This window comes from Sarcophilus harrisii, chromosome 2 (genome assembly GCF_902635505.1).
Source record: "Sarcophilus harrisii chromosome 2, mSarHar1.11, whole genome shotgun sequence".
Taxonomy (NCBI): Eukaryota; Metazoa; Chordata; class Mammalia; order Dasyuromorphia; family Dasyuridae; genus Sarcophilus; species Sarcophilus harrisii.
The window spans coordinates 540098030-540120811 of NC_045427.1; the positions used below are offsets into that span (position 1 = coordinate 540098030).

The 22782-nt window shown below is 38.0% G+C and overlaps 1 protein-coding gene across 1 annotated transcript in view; it reads left to right on the top strand.

Annotated features, from left to right (window-relative positions):
* The window catches only part of RGMA (repulsive guidance molecule BMP co-receptor a), a 56283-nt gene that overhangs the window by 19622 nt on the left and 13879 nt on the right, over nt 1-22782 (top strand). Inside the window, exons 2-3 of the mRNA XM_012542550.3 lie at nt 4274-4401; nt 22018-22529. Of these exons, the coding sequence (XP_012398004.2) occupies nt 4274-4401; nt 22018-22529 (640 nt within the window). The remainder of the gene's footprint in view (nt 1-4273; nt 4402-22017; nt 22530-22782) is intronic.

Here is a 22782-nt window from a genome sequence, read left to right on the forward strand (position 1 = left end):
TACAAAGATAATTCATTGTTCCTGCTCTCATGAAGTGTACAATCTAGGTAATAGTGGAAAAGTAGAAGTCAGAGTAAAGTAGATCACAGAGCTAACAGAATTTTATATTAAAATATAAGCCATTTCTAATTTAAAGGCCAGATGGAATGGTAGGAATGAGACTGCAGTGATAAACAATCTCAGGCTAAGCTTCCAAAAGTCAAATATATCCCCAGTTGTAGAGCACTGGACCTAGAAGGATTTGGAAGGCCTCAAGTTTAATTTTGCCTCCAAAACTTATTAGTCCCGTGAACCTGGGTAAGTCCCTAAAGTTTTCAGGAATTCAGTTTTCCCTATCTATGATAGGACCTCTTCCAGATTATTTATCCTATTTTCTCTGGATTTGAATGATCTAAAACTTAAGGAGAAATCTTCATTTGTATGAATGGGAGAGCAAGAGAATGTCCAAAGTATTGAAAATAGCAATAGCTAATATTTATATAACTTTGAAATTTGTACAGTGCTTTACATTCATTTTCTTATTTAAGGTCTTATTTTTCCTGGGACAGACACTGGAATTTGGGGAACCCAAATGTGATTGAGGGGGGAATGGAGATCCTGAGAACTATTGGAGCCTCTGCCTTTTCAGTTTAGTTCCTATGGAGGTCAGAGTGTGTTTCATCTTGAACTCAGACAGATAATTCTAGTTATTTAGAAATAGCTTTGTCAATACAAATTTCTCCTTTGAAGTTGAGAGAAAAACATTTCAGATGGGAAGATACCACAAGAACAGCCTCCCACAAAAATCTCAGTGTCCCCAGCCAAGGACCAGTGAGACCCTGGAATCCTCACCGTCTGCTGGCTTCTCTCTCCCCAGCTGCAATTGCTGATGAATTCCTTATATGATGAGTCTGTTTTTGCAGATGAAGAAAAAAGGGCTAGAATTTAAGTGTTTCACCTAAGCATATGTCATGTCAGAGCTCTTCCTTTGAGGGTCTCCTAAACTCAGTGCTCTTTCCACCAGGAGGCAAAGACCCACAAGGTTTCTGGCCAAAACAGATTCACTTGCATGCCATGGCATCCACCTTCTGGCTGTCACAGTCCTCTTGGAGAATGTAGGGCAAACAACAGTTCCTTCCACTAAATGCTAAGCTGTCCTAAGGAGGTGGTGGTCTTGGGAGGTGGAGTTGGGGATGGGCCAACAATTTATCTGTGTTGTTTTCCATTAATGCTAATGCATCAATTCCTTCCCATTAACAGAAAGGTTAGAATTAGTGTGTTAAAGAAATATCACACCAAGCAAATGATGTTAATTGATTGATCTTCAGTAGAGGGAGAGGTCACTTGAGTACTATTAGGCACACCAGGTTTATGCTCGTCTAAGTATGTCATCATTTTCTTGAATATTTGTGAATATCTTAACTACCCTTTAGTTCTACAAAACCAGTCTTTTTTAATCTTAAGCAACAGTTGCAAAATTTAAAAATTGTAATCTCAAACCTGTCTTTATGGGAGTTCTTTTCATTTGGAAAAACTCCAGTCTTTGTCAAACTCATGCATAAAATACATATTATTTGTACTTTTTTCTTCTTTTTTGTGCCTTTAAAGCTTGGGGACTACCATTAGAGTCTGTCAAAGGCTTAATGGGAACACAATGGAAACCTCATTCAGAGCCTGTCCCTCTAGCCTGGTTGGAAATATGAATAGCTTGACCAGTGATATTTCAGATCTGGAAAAACACATCTTCAATTTTCCAAACAGAGGCCAAACACAAATGTTAGTTTCTTTACCTGTAACAGAGTAAAGGTTCAAACTCTCTAAATCTCTGTCTCTGAATCAAACCACCTGGAAACCAGCTTCATAAACAGAACTGCCTTCCCTCACTTCTAGACTGTACATTTCTTCCCTTTCAGTTCTGCATATTAACAGCAGCCAAAAATTAAAATAGCATTTCATCCTGTGTGGCCTTCATCAGATGAGGCCAATGGGTTTGATAGAAGCATGAAAGAAATATTTAAAATGGGTCAAAACACAAAAATTTAAAAAAAAATTTAACTTTTAAAATTTTTATACCCATCAGGAAGAATAAAATATTAACCAACAAGTAAGATAGTACATAAAACCCTTTAGTTTCATCAGGGTAGAATCAAGTGAATTAACAATTCATGAAAAAGCTCCCCCCCCCCAAAAAAAGGTGTTTTTACTCTCAATCACTTCTATAGATCTATCTAAAGCATTGCTAATTTGGCTTTGTTTTCTCTATCTTTTTTTTTTTTTAATAAATAATTCTAGGCAATCTATTCAACAAATATTTATTAATTCCCAACTATATGTAAGGAGGGTAGTGGGCTGGGTGCTGAATATATTTTTTTTTAAGTCCTTGGTCTCAAAATGCTTATATTCTATCAGAGTGAATATGTATTCTCTGGTAGATCTCCCCAACACTAACTTTTTTGCTTTTTTTTTTTTTTATCATTTTGGAAATGTACCATAATTTGTCCTTCCATTTTCCAGTTTTGTACATACAAGTGACTTCTAGATTCTTGTTGTTACAAATAGAGCTTCTATGAATAATTTTAAACAAATAGGTCTATTTTTATCATACTTTTTTGGATAAAGTTCTGCAATGGAATTTCTGTATATAATCAGTTTTATGAATCACTAGTGCAGAATAATTTTTTGATGGACAAACATGCTTTGAGTAAAGGTGAATGAGATTAGTAGGGCTAGAAAAAATAGTAGCGAAATCACTTTGTCTTATCTTCTCTTCTCATGCTTCATTCTAAAGAACATTTGAAAAAAGCTACATATATAGGTATGCATGCATGTATTTTGTGTGTAACATACATAAAGTGTATGTGAACATATACTTTGTGTTTAGTGTATGTGGACATATTTTTTGTATAAAGTTCATGTGAGTATATATATATATGTTTATGTACTTTTAGCTACAATGATATATATAGATCATGTAAATGGCTAAAAAAAATCTAATTATCCAGGCAAACCTATTGTTACTGACCTTGGAACCATTAAGAAAAGATTTTCTCAAAAAATAAAGATGTAATGCTTATGTGATCCTCAAACAGTCCTGTGAGAAAGGTGTTAGCTCTATTTTACAGATGAGCAAAATTAGATTAGAGAGACCAAATGAATTCTTCCCATAAATAATATGACTTGCTTCCTTATCCATAACCCATGCTTTTCCATTGTCATAGAAGATTGTTTCATTTTTTGGTTGTTTTGTTGTTGTTGTTGTTGTTGTTATTGTTTTAAAGTTTAAGGAACCTAGTTTTAACAACAGATTTTTTTTGAGTAAAATAATAGTTATACATTATTGGTTATTGCTGCTCTTGTTTTATGGATACTATATCTAGAGAGTTGTTTTCTACACAACAAAATCTTGCAGTTGTTAAGCCTGCATAGTATCACAAACTAGAGTTCCTAAACTGGATTTGATTTTGCCCACCAGCTGCCAAATAGTAAGAAGCTTAGGTTATTGACAGTGAGGCTAAATGTTCATTTTTTTAGGGATGGGAGCATGGGAGTAGGGGAAAGTCTAGTTTGTTTAATGTGTAGATTTGATCCACAAGTGGCTCAAAGGAGAATCACACTACTCTTGGGGATATTGTTGAAATTTCACATGTTATAGTAACGCAAGAGATGGGGCCTTTCCCAGCATATTTAGTTAACATGTGTTTTCTTTAGGGGAGCACAGAAAATGAGGAGAGCATAGAAGGGGGATAATTGTGGAATCTTGGGGTGGGGGAGAGCTGAGGCTGTAAACCAAATCTCTCCTCTCACTCCTTTCACATTACTGTAGAACATGGGATGAATTCCTTCCTCCTCCCCCTTCCAACCTCCCACCCTGGGGCCTGTAGTGCTTTCTTCGCTGTGTAACAGGAGTGCCAGGAGGCGGGGCACCAGCTCCTAATGGGTGGAGGCTCGGGGAAAGGAAGAGCCTTGTAGACATTGGAAGGGAATCGAAATGATTGATGGTGGTTTGGGCTATTTGGGAAGGGGGGAGTAAAGGAGGAGGGATGAAGCGAGGGGGAGAGGGAGGAGAATGGGGAGGAGAGAGGGGAGGGAGAAAAGGAGGGGGTGGAGAAGGAGGGAGGGAAGGAGGAGGAGGGAAGAAGGGAGAAAATCTCCAATCTTTCAGTACTGGCTGAGGTGGACTGGAGCCTCCTCGGCTTGCTGCTCCTGCTGGAGGAGCAAGTCCTGGCTTTTTCTGCTGAGTGATTTATTTTTCCTTTTCCTTTTTTTCCCCCTTCTTTTTCTCTTTTTACAAAAGCTCTTCTTCCAGGGAGAGGATAGTGGTAAAAGACCGAGCTGGATGGATGGGTATGGGGAGAGGGGCAGCACCTACAGCCCTGGGATTCTTGCAGACCCTCGCTGTCTTTCTCTGCATCTTCCCTGCAGGTAAGGAAGAACTCTTTTTCTGGATGATAGACTGAGGCAGTGCTGAGCCCCTTGCAGTAGAGCCCTTCTGTACCAGTTTGCTACATGTTTGAAAGCTAGTTAATTGGTGGAACTTAAGCTTTCTAAACACTCTCAATAGTTTGTTTTTTCTTCTCCCCTTCGTCTTTGTTTTTCTCCATTTCTCTCCTGCATATCGTTCCCCACACTACTTATACATTAGTCAGAGAAGGAAATAAATGAACCACTTATGGATTGAAAGAGAGCTAAGACGTGGGAAGGAGGCATAGCCCTGCCATTGTAAGAGGTGGAAAACAACTCCCTGAGACCTGTGCTAGTGCATGAAGAACAGTAAGAACTTTTGGGCGATGTTTTGAGAAATTAGTGTTTAAAATGACAGAAATAAGAAATTGGACAATCTATTAAATATTTTCTGTCTTGATTTTGAAAGTGAGGCTGTGATTTGAAAGTTCCTCCGGTTGAAGAGGTGAGAAGGGGAGCTTTGTAATCACTCTAGAAAATAGAGGGATAGACTGATTAACTCTTTGTTTTCCTGATTCATTTTTGTTAAGAGGCTTGGTCTGAATGATTGTAGAGGAGATTTTACGTGTGCATAATTATTTCTATGGGGTGCTCACCCTTCCACGCAGAAAACTCATCTGCTCTAGGTTTGGGAGCTCTTTCAGAAATAAATACCTTAAGAGAGACACCTTAGGTTTTCTTCTTTTCCATATGTTCTTCCTGGTATCCCAATATCTCCCTTCAAACCACACACCTCGGTGCCCTTATATTCTCCTCCTTACACACTTGCTCATTAAGGGAGGTTACAGACTCAGCTAAAAACAGGCTAATCTTTTTGTTTGATAACATTTAGAGTTGTCCCTGTTTGTTTTTATTGTGTCAGAAAGGGAGAGAAATTCAGAATTAAAGCTGAAAAAGCCCATCTGTTTCCAATGAATCCCCCATAGTTTTTCACAATGTTTTTGGCAGATCCCTGCCTTCAAATTCCTCCGAGCCCTGAGCTCTTGTTTTTGTTGGGGGAAGGGAGACCAACTCCACAGAGGGGGATTTGTTCCTTCCAAAACTCTCCGGTTTCTTTACCGCTTTTTTTTTTCCTTTGAGGAAAAAAAAAGTACGAAACTTAAATCCCATAGTCTGTTTTCTTTATAATGTTTCATAAAACTTTATTTCATTTTTGCCACATGTTCAGAGCTTGAGCACTCCAGCTAAACTTTTTAATACCCATTTTTCTCTTGCTAAAAATATAAACAGAAAGCATTGGCATCCAAATATAGGGGCTGTTCAGATTCATCAAGATGTTTTAGTTCTTGTTTCTTTACCTACCGCTCCCCCCCCCCCTCAAAAAAAGTTTTCTTAGGAGCTTTTCTAAGCAGCATAACTGCTTTCTGCTGCTTCTCCACTTTAGGATCAGAATTAAATACTGTACAAGAAAGAACTTGATATTAGGCTCTTGGATTTTTTTGTTTTGTTTTGTTTTGTTTTGTTTTTCTCCTCATCAGCCAAATATGTTTCAAGGAACTGGCAAAACTGGGAGATCCAGACTCTTTGTAGCTAGCTGGTCACAGTATTGCACACTCCATGTGCTTCATCTCAAGTGGGGGTTGGGGAGATGGGAGTGTAATCAGTACACCCCACTCTACTCCACCCCTATTCTCTTACTTCTCCTTCAGCTCATACAACAGATGTGCACCCCTTAGAGGTGGCGCAAGACCGAGATGGAGTTTCGACCTATTTCCTAAAGCCAGATTCATTTAAGGAAGCTTAGCTAGAAAGATGGGCTGGATGCCCCAGTATGATCCCAGTTTTGAAAATCAATGGCCCAAAATAGCTTCTGCCTCTTCTCTGCCAATTTCTGTGTATTCTTTTTGAATAAAATCAACACTCTGTTCTCTAAGGATCTAGATGGTCCTTTTTTTCAGAGGGCACAATTTCCCCCCTCTTCCCCAATACCCTAGGGTCTATGCAAAGAAGTGAACCAGTTCTCTGCCAGGGGAGAGAAAACTTCTTTCTTTTTCTGTCTCTCTTTCTCTTTTCCCTTCCCTCCCCTTTTCTCTTCCTCCCTCTCTCTCTCTTCTTCCCTCTATTTCTTCTTCCCTCTCTCTTCTTCCCTCTTTCTTTCTCTCCTTTCTCAGAAGTTTTGTAGTTCCCATGCATCTAGGCAGTTTAGTCTTGATAAAGATCCAGCCCATTGGAAGTTTATCAGATAGGTTGATAAATGGCTTTTGTCTCTTAGCTGCAGTGGGGGATGTGATCTCAGCTCTAAGCTGAAATTGAGAAGGGGGGCTTAGAGGCTGTTAAAACAACACCTTTCAAACTCTTAAAGTGACAGCACTTATTAAGTTCCTGGTCAAGGAGATAGGGAAAGGTGGTGAGATGTTTACTATGACAGTATTTTTCTTAATGCTGATAGAAGGTAATTGAGTTATTTCTAATTTTTAAATTGATTTTATCATTGTTCTGAAACATACCATTTCTTTCATATCCCAAGATTAATAACAAAAACCTGGCAGATATTACAATTAGCTTTTTTGTTGCCTTCCTATAGTTTTTGTTGTTTTTTTTCCCTTATTTGAAGTCTTAAAGAATTGTAGAAAGCGTAAAGTTAAAAGTGTCCATGTTACTAATGACTGAGTGGTGGAGATCTAAGAACTAAATAACCTGGGGGTTCTGAGTTTCATTATCTGGAGACCTTGGTCAAAAGACTAGTTTATTTAATGAGAGGAGTTGAGTGGCTAATTTCCGGCACACAAAAAAAGACAAAGTTTCTTATTCTTGGCATTGTTCTATCTAGTTAGCCTGGGAGAGGGCAGGATTTGGAATTGTGTCAGGAAGGCTACAGGTTGGGAGTTTGAAGTCTGAGGGGAGAAGAGCTGGGTTTGAAAGATTGGGTTTCATTTAGGGCCTATAAGCAAAGTACAAACTTATACTCCCCTACCTCCAGCCCTCCAAATAGGGCTTTCTCCCTGTTATTCCTTTGATCCCTGGGGTAGAAAGGACACTAGCACTTTGAGGTAGAAACTCAGACAAATATGCCTAAGGGCTAAAAGAATAAGTTTGAATGGTTTAATAAATCTGTATGGATCCCAGGATTAGATCTACAAATGAAAGTGGACACATAAATAAAGATGTCTTTGCTTCAACCCGGACTATGACAGTTAATATGATATTAACCTTGTCCAGCATTAATGTCCCCTCCTTTCATTAAGAACTAATTGTACTTAGTAACAGATTCTCATATTTTAAATTTGAGAGACAGAATATTATAGTGGTGAGGGAAACAGTTTTCAAGCCAAGAGAACCTAGGTTTAAGTCTTTCACCTCTACTACATACTGGTTTCATGATCCTTCCTGAGCACATCACTTAAAGTCTCAAAGTTCCAGAGGACTCATTCAACAAAAGAACAAATTGCACAGAAAGTATTGACCCGAACTTGCCAAAGGAGAACAGTTTATGGGAGTTTCCTATACCAGTTAAATCCAAGGTCCTGTCATTGTCCTAAAGGTTTTTGTTGTTGTTTGTTTGTTTGTTTGTTTTTGCTGAGGCAATTGGGGCTAAGTGACTTGCCCAAAGTCATACAGCTAGGAAATGTCAAGTGTCTGAGACCAAATTTTAACTCGGGTCTTCCAGACTTCAGGGCTGGTGCTCTATCCATTGCACCACTGAGCTGCCCCTGTCCTGAAGTTTTAAAAGCTACTATGGCCTTTATGTTAAATAATAGGAATTTAGAACAGAAATCTAGCAACATGTATGGGTATAGTCCGTATTCTTGGATCCACGTTTAATTCTTTACACACTGTAAAATGATCTTCATCCCATTTTCCTTCTGTTCTCTCAGCTCCAAGTGCTTTTAGAAATGTTAGTCCATGGGGAAGCTGAGGTACACTGAAGCATAGCTTTTCTATAATATCCCCACTAAACTTGTTCTGATTAGTCTCTGTAGGCAGAACTAGGACCAGTAGGGTAGAAGTTAAAAGAAGGCAGACCTAGTCTTATTAAGAGAGAATGACATCCTTAACAATGAGAGTTGTCCAGATATGGAAGGAGCTGCCTTGGGAGGTAAGTCATTCCAAGTCACTGGAGCTCTTTGAATAGAAGAAGCTGGGTAGCCACTTATTTATCACAAGGATGTAGGAGAGGGGAATCCTGCCACAAGGAACTGGATTCTTAATGGAGCTCTGGATTCCAATTCTGAGATCCTGGGATAAAATGACTGTGTAGTCCAATAAAAGTACTTACCAAATCACTATTGCCCCAGAAAGAGTTTGTTTATACAGCAAAGGGGTAGTATTAAATTATATCCAGTTGCAAAACTAGATGTTCACAACACAGCAGAACAACCACCTTTTTCCTATGCAACAGCAACTCCCTGAAACACGTCCATAATACTATTTTGTACACTACTTCCAGGTATATGTATTTGCAGAAGTATAATAACAGATTTCTGCAGAAACTTTACCATACTCAGAACCTAACAGTGAGATCAAACAGAAAGGTTTCACTATGAGAATATTACAATCTCTAGCTGTATGGGTTCTGTTTGAAATGCAGTATACTATGTGTAGACACAAAGGTAGAATTCAAAGTAAATGGTGTTACTGGGACATACATTGAAGCAGAAAACAGTCATCAGTGAATGATTTTGAATACCTCAGATGTGGTAAAGCATTCTAACAGATGGTATAAACTCAACAGGTCCAAAAGGGAACTGATTATCATCATCCATCTTGAAACACTCAAGTTCTGAATCCAACCACCATGTATCATTCTGTCTTTGTCGGTGTTATTTCCTCTGCCTGAAATACACAGTTCTCTCTCTTTATCCAAGTTGTACACTTCACTTAAAGCCTAGCTAAGATTTAGCTCCTGCTTATAGTCTTCTTGAACTGTTGTGCTTCTAATTAATCACTAAATTATTTTCTGTATTGTTCCAATTTTAGTATATGTGCTGCTAAAGTGAACACTAAATTATTCTCTAATTGCTTAACAGTTTTGAATTCAGTCTAAATTGGAGACAAAATGTTGAAGACAGGAAGCATATTTTACATTTTAAAGTAATAGATACGAAACAGACACATTTCAGAAAAAAAACTAAATTGTTCATTGACTTTGAGTTACATCTGAGACTGAAAATAGATAAGAAATTATAAGGTGGAGAGAGGGAATTAAGAGGAAATGAATAGAATGGAAGAGGAGGGATTTAGAATATTTTCCTAGGACTTCTAATTCCTAGTTTTCCCCCAGAGCAGAACCTTCCTGTCCCAGAGCCATAGTTTGGCTTTATAGGACAAAAAGGAAGATTCTACCCACAGATAAGTCAGTACTCAAATTGGCAAAAGTGCTTTGTGCAAGTTTGCCTCAATTAGATTTGTGACTTTTAGTTTTGCTTATTTATTCATTTTGTGCACCATTTAGTCCAGTATTTAAATTATCAAAATGCTTATTAAATAATATCTCTCTGTTCATACCCCCGAGAGAAACAGTCATTATTCACCTTTCTGCTGAAGAACATTACCAAAACTTGCCCCATAGTAGGCCTTACTCAGTGTTCAAGGATTTGATGTTTGCTTGAAACTGTGCACACTGAATTCTGAGTATTGCAGTAGCTGTGGAGGTATCTGCTATTCTTTTGTCATATATAGTTGAAAACAAGAAGAAAATATAAGTAAAAGGAAGCCAGTTAAAATTACTTCTAAGATGACATCTCTGCAAGGGGACCCCAAATTTCTATATAGATGTTTAGAGTTGAAGGTAGATATGTAAGGGAATGCTTCATATATCAGGGAGTGCCATGGACACAAGATGAGAGAATCACTCTTTAAAGTCGTCCCCTTGAAAGTATAGGAATACTTACCTGTAAACTTTTTTAAAAGTCCACAAACCAGAAAAGTCATCTTTCTTCCCTCAGATGTTCTCATAATAGAACAGAGGGGAAGCTCAATCATTTACCATCTTCACAACTGCCCTGGAGCAAGAGAGTTCCCATCCACCCCTTAGAGAAGCTCTAGTTCCAACTTTGGGTTCTCAGTGTTGAAATACTTAGAACAAGACTAGGGTTGGATTTTAGTTGAGTTCCTTTGCCGTGACCCACACACACTCAGTCCAATCCCACTCCCATGGCTGTTTGGCAGATTTGGAAAGCTGTGTTCTCTTTTATTCCACTTAGGATATCAATTCTTCCAATGATTTGTCATTTGTGGTAGCCAGAGCACAGCCGCCTCTGAGAATCCGAGCTGAGAGGTGGTTGGTCTCCAGAGTATAGGATGGGTTTGATGGATGGGGCTGTTTGGTCGTGCCTTGTCATGTTAAATGGCATTCAGCCTATTCTGCATGCTCTCATTAGGGAGCCACCGAGCAAAACTTCAACCCTCCCTTCTCCCTATTCCCATCCCCCATTCCCTCAAATAAGATTCATCCTCTTTTTTCCAACCCTCTCTGCTAGCCCAGTTGCTAAGAATTCTGAAAAACCAAATGGAATCACTGGGGTGTCAGAAATCATTAGCAATGTTGATTCTCAGCCTAGAGATAAGATGGTAGAGTCAATAAAGATTGGGTGTATGATAAGTCAACTAAGGCAGGGTCTGCTACACCTGGTCAACACTTATAGAGAAAACATTCAGGCAGTCTTCTGAGTGTGTTTCTTTTTAGACCTGATGTCAAATACCTAGATGCTGGGTCATAGAGACTTATTGCCAAGATGGTTGACAGCTAAAGTCCTTGAAAGTTTTAGTATAGTCTATACAGAGCCTGAGAGAAAAGCCCAGCAAAGGTTCTTTAGGACCAACCACTGTCAATAATCTCTAACCAAAAGAAGGTAGGAAAACTGATTATTACTGCTTTCCCCCATGGAAGTGGTAATAAAGTGTGCCAATTCCATTAATTTCTCCTTTTTGGTACAACTTACAGGTTAAAACCATTGAAATTGAGAGGAAAAAAAAAGTTCATTTTCCTGACTACCTACTTCAGACTGCCTGGATATTGAATAGGTGATCCAAAGAACTGGAATCAGGAGCCATGGATTTGACTTCTGTTTCAGACAGTTACTAACTGTATAATCAACAAAGAAGTCATCTAATTGCTCAGCATCTCAGTTTTCTCATCTGAAAAAATTAGGACAATAATATTTATATTACCTTAGAGGGTTGTGGTAAGGAAAGCACTTTGCCAGTCTAAAACTTCAATATAAATGTGAGTTTTAGTTATGATAATTTAGCTCCCGAGGCCCCAGGGCCACTGGTGTATTGGGTATCATTCCTTGCTATAATTTGGCATTTGGAGTAGCCTGAACAAAATAACTTGAAGGATATCAAACTGATGACACCTATAAAATGGATCATCTCAGTCCTTTTTTATTTCAAGTCTAAAATTGTCAATTTAGAAGAATCTGAATTGACAATTTTAGAAGACTCTTCAGGCATTCTATAATCCATTATTAATAGAGGTGACAATTCTTAATAGAGTATTTGTTAGGAAAAGGAAATACAGATAAAAATCACAATGATCATGTCACATTCTACATGGAAAAAATCTTCAATAACTCCTCAATACTTAATGAATAAAACCCAAATCTTTTAGCCAGCATTCTGTCCCTTTACAGTCTGGTTTCAATCTATGTTTCTAACCTTATTTCCCATTATTTCTTAATATGAACCTTTGTTCTAACACTGAGAAAGAATACTTTGTGCTTTCTCATCTCTGAGCTTTGATTCATTCTGTTTCCTTTGTATAAAATAAAATCACTCTTTTCCCCCTTCCCATCTTTAGAAAATTTCCCCATCCTTTAAGACTCATCTCCTTTCTCTAGGATGCTTTCACTGAATAACCCTGCTAACTATGCTTCTTCCTTTCGTGTTATAAACACATAGTTTATACTAGTGAGATGTCATTTAAATTTTACTGAAAATATTTTTAGACATAGCTTTATTTTTCTTACTGTTTTGTAAACTCACTGAGGACAGAGACCATATTTTGTGTGACTTTACATCTTTTACACTGCTTTATCATAATAGGCAATCAGTAAATATTTGTGGATTGATTAAGGAAGGAAATAGAGTTTAGGCAAAAGAAATTTACATTCTGAAGTTTCTTTTTAAATGAATTCTGCCACTTTAAGGAAGGCAGGTTTCTTTCTCTTTCCTCATTACCTCCCCCTAACATGCAACTGAAACCAGATCTAATCCCTTTGCACACGGGTAATTTATTGGTCTATTGGGCTTTTCTTGATGGCAAATTGCATTGTCTTTATTCCTGAGTTGAGGCTCTGGAATAGTTTTTGGAATTCCTGAGACTCCTTTCTCAGAGTTGATCTTTCACACCCCCTCTGTGCACAGTGAAATAAGTTTTATTGGGCTTCTTTGTTATGCAAACAAGGCAATAATAATCAGGCTATTATTGCAAAAGATTGTGCTTGATTAACAGTTCAAAGGAGGTCTCTGAAAGCAGCTCCTGCCCTAGTGATGAACAAATATTTTCATGATGTCTGGGTCAGTACAGCCAGCTTTCTGAATACCCCTTCTTCTACTGATTTCTGTTTCTGAAACTTGGTATTTGGTAACTATTTAAAGAATTAATCATTTGCTTATATTGTTATTTCCACCCATCTCTGCCATCATTCAGATAACTAGAAAGGCAGTTTAGATTTTAATTGCACCTAAATGAGAGAATTGAAATATAAATTCACATGAAGTCCACATAGTCTATGCATTTCTTATACAGATATTTATAGTTCACTTTCAAACATATAAACTTTTACAGCCTAAAGTGCACTAAGACTTTTAGGACATGTATGGGTAAAAGAAAAAAAAAAAGCAGTGGGTTTCCTCTAAGACTCAGCAGTTAGCTTAGGAAATGTGATGGTTAGGTGGAGGTTAATAAATACTAAGTAAGCTTACTGTGTGCCTTCTTGTTAGTGAAGAGCACTTACCAGCTAGCCTGTATATACCTGCCACATCTAAGCTATATTCCTGAAATGAGATCTTTTCTCTCTCTCTCTCCCTCTCCTTTTCTCTCTCCACTCCCTATCTTTCTCTCTTTCTCATGCAAATACATACACATATTAATGCAAAATTTTTTCACAAAATTTTAAAATTTCTTTTGATTCAAATAAAGATGATTCATTTTAAAATCTGGCCTCAGACACTTAACACTTCCAAGGTGTGTGACCCTGGGTAACTCACAACCCCAATTGCCTCAGCAAAAACATAAAGTAAAACAGGTTATATGCTTGGTAAATTGATAAATTTATTGTTGGGTAGGCAGGGTAGAGAAGAAAATATAAGAAGAAGGGATATTTTCAAATAATATGTTATTGTGTATCCTACAATAATAAATAAGAAGTGATCAGAAAAAAATGGATTGTGGTCTCCTTTTTATTTGAGGAGTTTCAGGTCGTACAGGAGAGGTAATAGATAGTGAAAAAGACCAAAATATAATAAAGAACATGTCCAAAAACATCTCTGGTTTATAAGCACAAATGAGAAAGTATATAAAAGTCGGAAGAGAACTAAGAAAGAGCATTGTCCAGCGCTAAAGAAGAAAAGAGTTTCAAAAAGAAGTGAACCATGACATGGTAGAATGAACTGGTACTCAGAAGACCTAAGTTCTAGTCTTAATCTAACATTAACTATATAGCCCTGGTCACAATCACTTTGCTATTTGGGGCCTGGATTTACTCATCTCCATAAAATTGGGAGTTTGGAGTAGATGACTCAAAGTTCCTTTCTCATTCTGAAGTTTTTTGCTTTGTTTGTTTGTTTGTTTGTTTGTTTAACATGGGTCAACAAAGAATCAAAGAATTTTATTGGTGGGGCAAGAAAACACTTAGATACTCATCTTATCATAAAAATTGATATTCTTTATTAAACTTGACTATATTTCTATTTCAAGGCAATGATTAGAATTTTGAAAAATTCATTATCTCAAACTCATAAGTTTTATATCAAAAATACAAAATGATCTGTTAATTTTTCTGTGTTTTCACTTTCTCCTATTATACCTTGGCATCTCACAGAGCTCAAGAAAGCCTCAGGCTAGATTATATAGTATTAAGAGTTTTTTTCCTTTTCAAAAAATGTAAAATTTTAAGTAGCTGCTCCTAATCTTTTTTGTGTCATGAACCCCTTTGTCAGTATGAGAAGCCTAAGACCCTTTCTCAGAATCATGTTCATAAAATCAAATACACAAAATTATAAAAGAAACCAATTAGATTAAAATGCAATTACTAAAATACTTTTAAAGAAACAAGTTCACACTAACATTTCTTTGGCAAGTGGCTGAAGCCAAAAGCTATTTTCCTCAGATGGGCAACCGCTCACAAACTGAGAGAGCCTGAGGTTAATGATGTACAAACATACAAGACAAAGAGAGGAGCTGAAAAGTAGAATGGAATTGTCTGTGAGGGAAGAGAGAGAGGGGCTCTTCAGAAATTGCACCTTGAAAAATAAATCAGCCGCTTAAAGCTCTTAATTCTCAGACATTGTCTTGGCTAACCTCCGGAGCAACCTTCCCAATAACCTAACATTGATAAAGAGTTGTAAATGTATTCAATACAGGAAGGAAAAGCTATCCCCTGAGGGAGAAGGGAATGTACCAAGAAGTAAGAACCCTAAATTCTGACCCTGTCCATATATAAATCAGTATAACTTGCTAAGTCTTAGTCTCCCATCTGTAAAAATGGAAATCATCCAAGCTTCTATTTCAAAATTTTTTCTCCTAAAGTCTTCTGGGTACAAAAATACAATATGTTTATTAGTATGTAGGACATCAGAAGTAGTAAGGCCTTTGAATTGAGAATGCCTCTGTATAGCTCCTACTAAAATAATGGTATTCTCCAGAAGGGTTTGGGATATAATTAATTCCTAGGACACAAAAACAATCATAAAAATCATAAAATTTAGACCTGAATGTTTGAAGTAGCTGTGTAAAATGGTTCAGAATAATAGATACTTTGATTCCAGAACACAAGAAAAGAATTTATGGAAGGAAAGTGAGGAATGGGGATAAAGTTAGCTAGTTCTTGGCATATATTCCCCAAATAAGAAAAAGATGTGGAAGTTCTTTGCTTTCTGTGGATGAGAATCTGTATCTTTAATTGGTGGAGTACATGATCTGTCCATCCCACACCCCCAGAGTTCCATTTTAAGAACAGTGTCCTTTGTGGACAAAGAGGATGCTATTGACCCCCAACCTATATAAATGGACTTTGTTTTTTTTTTTGGAAAATTGATAAATGATGATAGATATATTCTTTTCCCTACCTACCTGTGACTCACTACATATCTTTTCAAGAAGTCTAACCAGAGTTTTTGTTTATTTTGTTACTTTTGAACATCACCATGTGAAGTTCATTGTCTTGGATCAGGATAAGACCTCCAAACTTGGCAACATGACCACTGACAAAATCAATTTATCTCTTATACCTACAAATACACTGTGCTATTCTAGACACTATACTTAACAAATAAAATGTACAGATAGTCCTTAACATCTACAATTTTATTATTGGAGTCATCATACAACTTAGGTCTATATTTGAGAAACTTAAACACTTTGAGATTCCCTGATAATAGAAAAATATTCTTCCCTCTGAATCTTCTGTATCAATCTTAAAGGTTGAAGGATCCTGAGACATAGAGTAATTATTTATGTGGGTCTCAGAAAGTACAGAAAGGCCACTAATCTCCTTACTTAGTTATAAAAGGATTGTTTCATTTTTCTGATTTGCCAACCTACTATTCAGTCTCTCCTTGATGATTCTTCTTCCTGTTCCCTAAATGTAGATATTCTCCATTGTTCTGTCCTCAAGCACTGCCATGCCTTCCCTGGAAAACTTCCCTTGAAGATCTCATCCACTCCATTCATTCATTTAGCAAATATTTCAACAGTAAACACTGGTTAAGTGCCTGTTATGTGCGGCATACTGTGCTAAACTCTGGGAGTGATAGAAAGTTTATATAAGACAGTCTCTGCTTTTATGAAGCTTGTCATCTAGTAAATATTTATTGAATATCTGTTATGTGCAAGACATACTCATGACTCCAACTATTACCTCTATGTGGCTAATTCCCAAATCTTTAACTAGCTCAAATCTCAGCCAGATGCCACTCCCTCATTCCCAGTTGCCTCCTTTCCACCTTCATTTCTGCTGGCATTTCAAATTCAACATATCTAAAACAGAACTTATCATTTGCTTCCATACCTCATCACCAAGATGACTCCTGATAATCTGCATGTCAATTAAAGATATCATTATTACTTTTATTAGCCATCATTTTATAGCCCTTTACAAAAAGCTTTACAAATATTCTCATTTTATCTTCACTACCCTGGGAGATAAATGCTATCATTACCTACATTCTGTAGATGAGGAAAATTAGGTCATTAGAGGTCAACTGACCTTGCCCAGGAGATTACAGCTATTATGTATTTTAACTCAATTCTTCCTGATCCAGGCTCCCTATATCCCCACCTGCCTTTCATTAACTATATAAGAAGTCTTGAGCTGATTTTTGCCTTCTCCATCTCTTTTAACCATCATATCCAGTCTTCAAGTCCCATGAACTTTAATAAATAATGCCTATCTATTGCCTTCTGCAGACTCTATACTCCATTTGATCTGGCCTACCAGAAGTTACCCAAGATACACTGTGCTTAAATGGCTTAAGCCATTTACCTTCTGCTTTGACTGAGATACTTTATTTCTGGTTTTTCCCCTATAAAAGTTCATTAAAGACAAAAAACTTTATCTTGTATAACTTTACTATATTTCTTAATACAAATATCATATTCTGCTCAATAAATTTCTTAATTTATTCATTTTAAAAATTAACAAAGTTTATCAAGGACTTCTAAAACTACATAAACCAAAGCATACATGGCCTACTCCATCCAGACCCTTTAACTTTCAGAGACATGTTGTGGATTATGTGTATAGTTTTTCTCTGTATTAAAATTGAAAATAATCTTTTTTTTTTTGACAAGTGGAAGTACCACCCCATAGTAACTACATTGCTAAGGGGCTATTAATTTTTACGATTAACAGGGTAAAAGGCAGTCTAACCTCAATTCACTTCTGGGGTTCTCAGTCTTTAACTATGATCCTTCAGAGGTAATTTCTTGGACAATTGGATATTTCTTGAAATGTGGAAATGATTCTTAGTAAAAGAAATGTCCTGCTCCAGCCAGATAGAAGGAGTGATATGAGACAAAGCCAAGCCAATTTTTGGCAATACCAATGGATAGCATAGGACCAAGAAAAGTAGGAGAAACCCCAGGAAAAGTTAAGATAATTCAAAATGTGGGTGACAGTAAAGGGCCTTGAAACAGAGGAATAAGGACCTTATTGCCTCCCTACAGATCCCATCCTCCCTAAGCAGCAGGAGCAGAGGAAATAATTTCAGGTCCAGATGATTGCTAGTTAAAAACAGATCTTTTTAGAATAACTGGGAATAGATTATATACAATTAAATAAACATTTCAAATAGTTCTACTTTGACACAATAAGCTTCTGCAGTAGAAAAGATGGAAAGAGAACTGAAGAGGATCATCATGGGGAAAAGAGTGAGAACTGGTATAACACTCCTGATGAAAGTGAAGTTATGAGGTATAAAGATTGCCAACAAGCTGCCAAAGCAAATCGCTTCTAGGTGCTCACAATTGCATATCACAATTATAATACTGATCTGGTCCCATGGAAACATGCGACCAGGAAAGGTTTGACCAGGAGCTTCAAAAAACTATCCTGTATGTTCTCACAAACCTGAAACAGAAATCTATTCTGTTCTTTGAATGCTGAGGAAAACAGTTATCCTAAGCATAGCCCAAAAAAAGAGAACTCAGAAATGGGACAAAAGGTCTAAGTTTTAGAATCTCCACCTCCCCTATGTTGAACACCACTGCCTTCCTATACCCCTTTTTCTCTATCCTGCTGGACCATGACTGAGCAAAAGGACTCTGAGTAGAAAACACCTGCTTCTGACAGATACTAGCTGTGTGACTATGGGCAAGTTCTTTAACTTTGAATGTCACAGGCAACTCTCAAAGACTGTTAAGTTAGAAAAAAGTTGCTGGTCATCATTAGGGAAAAGAAACTGGGACATCCCAATGATGAAATGAATCCAGACAAAAATAAATGTTTTAAGCCACTTTCTTCTAGGTGAAATATGAAGATATTGTGGTTCAGTGGAGAGACTACTGGGTTTATTATCAGGACCTGAGTTTAAATCCTGACCCTTTGACTTTCTATCTGTGTCATTTAGGGCCAGTCAACTCCTTTAAGACTCTGTTTCCTCATCTGTAAAATGAGAAGTTATATTATCTTAAGGTCCCTTCCATCTCTTGATTATGTAGGCTATTGGAAAAAGTAGGTCATTTCTGTATATGGTTAATCTTTTGATTGTTTAGAACTTGAGATGAGATAGGATTGTGTGCTCAAGAGATAGGGGAATACAGTCAAAGTTTAATTAAGAAAGCATACTTGATAACTTTTTCTGATAATATAGCTGAATTCCCAATTTGTTTTAGTTATTCATATCTATAAGAGTTTTCTTTACCAATTTCCATTTTAACATAAAGAGAAAAGAAAGATAGGTTCCCTCTCCCTTAGCAGTGCCTCCTGCTGCTGCATGGCAAACCTAGCCTATAGAATCTCAGTATATCACCTTTGGGAACTTACTAAACCAGTCAAAAGTCTACTTCTCACTTTGTCAGCAATAGGAAAGTTAAGAGAGGAGGGTTTGGAGGGAAAGATAATGAGGTCAGGTTAGAAAAGCCAAGTTATAGAGATCCCAGGATGTGTATACAGCACAGTTAATTAGAGATGTCCAGTAGGCAGGTAGACATGTAAGACTAAAGATCTACAAAGAGATTAGGGTTCTATAAGCAGGTTTGAGAATCATCAGCGTTGATGTGATCACTGAATCCATGGAAGTTCTTGTGATTGTCAATCATAATGGTCTAAAGGGAAAATAGAAGAATTCTAAGAGGAAGATGATACAAAATGGTTAAAGAACTCCAACATGCTCCAGAGGGTATGTTGTGTTAGGAGCACAAGATTGTATTCCACCCCAAGGGAACTGCATTTGGGTTTTGACAGAACTCACCACAAGCTTTCCTGTGTTTATGATGCCGTCCTGAAATGTCTCAGTGGAATTTCTCTTACTAGGCTGATTTATGGTCCTCCTATCTGGGTCACAGTTCCATTTAGATCTTCCAGGTTAGTCTATAAGACAAATGACATAGCATATCCCATATTTTAAGAGAATATTGCAAGGAGGTGACCAGAATGGGGGAGGGCTTCCAGGTTATCTCATATAAAGATCAGTTGAAGACACTAGGGATGTGTAGCCTAGAAAAGATTTAAGTGGGCACATGCCAGTTATTTAGGGATCTGAAAGATTTCACACTGAAGCAGGATCAAATATATTAGGTTTGGACCTAGGAGCAATGAATAGATATTGCAGAGAGACATATTTAAAACTGATGTCAAGAAAATTTTCTCAACATTTAGTGCTGTCCAAATGTGGAGTGTGTTACCTCAAGATATAAATGGGTTTCCCTTTGGAGGTCTTTGAGTAAATTGCTTGCCAGATCAGTCAGTAAGCATTTGTGTCTAGCACAATGCCAGGTACTGTCAGTTATTTATGATACAGAGGGAAAAATCAAACCAGTTTTGGTCTCAAGGAACTTACATTCTATCCAGAGTGATATAACACAGATAAGTATATACCAGATACACATGGAAAGCAGGCAAAAGGTAACCTTGCCAGGATGGCGCCAGCAGCTGAGGGAACCAAGAAAGAAAGCCTCCTGCACAGAAGGAGCTTTGGATTGAGTCTTGAAAGAAGCCAGCGATTCAGAGAAAGAAGTGAGAAGGGAAAGCTAGAAACAAAGACATGGAGACTGGCTGTGTGTGAACATTAGCAAGTAGACCAATATGGCTGGACTGGAGCATGCATGAAAGGGAGTAAAGTGTTAGAAGATCAGAAAGGCAGGAAGGGTTTGGGTGGTATATTCCTGTTTAGATGGGGGTTAGAGCAAACAAGTCTGAAGCTTTTTTTTTTTTTTTTTTTTTTTTTTTTTTTTTTTTTTTTTTTTTTTTTTTTTTTTTTTGTCTTTGAGATTTTGTGACTACCTTTTACCAAAACTGGGCTAATTATAGTTGGGAAAGCAAAACCACAGAAGTATCAGCTATAACTTAGCACTGTTTGGGATTAGTGAATGGTGGTGATTTTAGCAATATCGGGGTGAAATGAATGGGGTCAGAGCTCTAGACATAACACAAAAGGTATGCATCCTGTCCTAGGAGCAATTCTCTATGTGAGTGTGAGAGAGTAAGAGTAAGTAATTAAAGGAGATCCTGAGGACCTTTTTGAAAGGCTGAGTAGCTTATCTATAATGATGATCTGCTTCCTGCACTACCCATGGTTGCTGGTCGATTCGCATATGGGTCTATGTCCTTTTCACACAATTTTCTTTGATATCATATCTCTCCTTGATCCTTAGAAAGCAGTGGGCCTCTAGGGATCGCAGGTCAGCACATACTGCTCCCAGAATTAATTACGGTATTGGAACAGGCATTGTGTTAAGGTGGCTAGAGTAGAAGATCAGATGATTGAGAGTTATTAGAGTTGGTTTCTTTATCCTTTTTTCTTCCGAAACTTTCATTCTACCCATCCCCACCCACCAGTCTTAGTGGTCTTTATTTTTGGATCTTTACATCTAGTGGTTTATAATACGACCATATTTTGGGTACACTATATTATACAAACTGTGCCTTAAATTAATGGTGTCATTTAGAAAAAATAAACCGTAAGAACAGATTTTGAGTCTTATTCATGTGCAAATACTGAAACATCCGCTCTCTACACAGAGAGAGAGAGAAAGAAATAGAGTTAGAGAGCTTTGCCTTTCAGAGAAATTAAATAAATGGTTGTAACCAGGAATTTCTATACACCAGGAGTACATTTCCCCACAGAGAGCATAATAGTTATATCTGATATCAAGAACTAAGTCTTAAAGACCCAAATTTAACTCACAACTCTTGGAATTGTGATCACTGAGTATAAGAGAACTGGAAATCTTCTAGCCCCATCTTTTGGTGTAGGTGTTTGCAACACTAGCACCAAAAGGCCACAGAGATTGCTCTCCAAAACATATCTCTGTGGGTTAATATTAGTGAGCTTTTATTTACATTTGCAACAAATATAGCCATGTGCCTTCCTTTCTTGGTCATTCCTTGCATCCATACAATTGCTGGGCAGCTTGTCAATTGCTGGGCAGCTTGTCGTGACTCTAGTAGTTTTATAGGTGAGAACACTGCATGCCAGAAGAATTAGCAATCTAATACTCCCGTTAGGGCCTAAGCGACACTTACTGGTAAAGACCAGTGAGAAAGACTGAAAGTGTGGCGTGAAGGAGAATGGAGAGAAGAAAAGTATATTCCCTGGCGTTGGGACAAAATCCACTGTATAAGGTTCTGTCCGTAGTAGAGATTGTTGGGCTGTCCAGCCCCGTTATTTCTACCGTACTTGTAACCTAGAAAGGGGTGGATGTAACATGGCCCGTACATACTTCCATGTGATATGTTTGTGCTCTCCAAACAGCCACTTCTCCGTGCAAGATCCTCAAGTGTAACTCCGAGTTCTGGACTGCGACATCAGGCGCTCACTACCCGGGATCTGAGGACGCCCCTGAATTCTGCACCGCTCTGCGGGCCTACTCTCACTGTACCCGGCGCACAGCCCGCACCTGCCGAGGGGACCTGGCCTACCACTCAGCTGTCCATGGCATAGAAGACCTCATGAGCCAGCACAATTGCTCCAAGGATGGCCCCACCTCACAGCCCCGTCTCCGAACCCTCCCACCAGGAGACAGTCAGGAACGGTCAGACAGCCCAGAAATCTGTCACTACGAAAAGAGCTTTCATAAACATTCAGCTCCCCCCAACTACACGCATTGTGGGTTGTTTGGGGACCCTCACCTCAGAACTTTCACGGACCATTTTCAGACCTGCCAAGTACGAGGGGCTTGGCCCCTCATTGACAATAATTACCTGAATGTGCAGGTGACCAACACTCCTGTGCTACCAGGATCTTCAGCTACCGCCACCAGCAAGGTAAGGTCACAGTACAGCCCTTTTGTGGCTTTAGATAACTCTTAGACTTAAGAGACCTTCTCCCGTAGCTGCCCCTCCCTCCTCTCCCCCAACTTAGTGACTAAGGAAGAAAATGGGCAATTTGTTGTGAGAAGGAAAATGCTGAGGTTGCCCTACCTGGAACCATCAATGACTGTCTCCTGTAAGAAGAGACTTACAATAGAGCACCAGCCCTGAAGTCAGGAGGACCTGAGTTCAAATCTGATCTCAGACA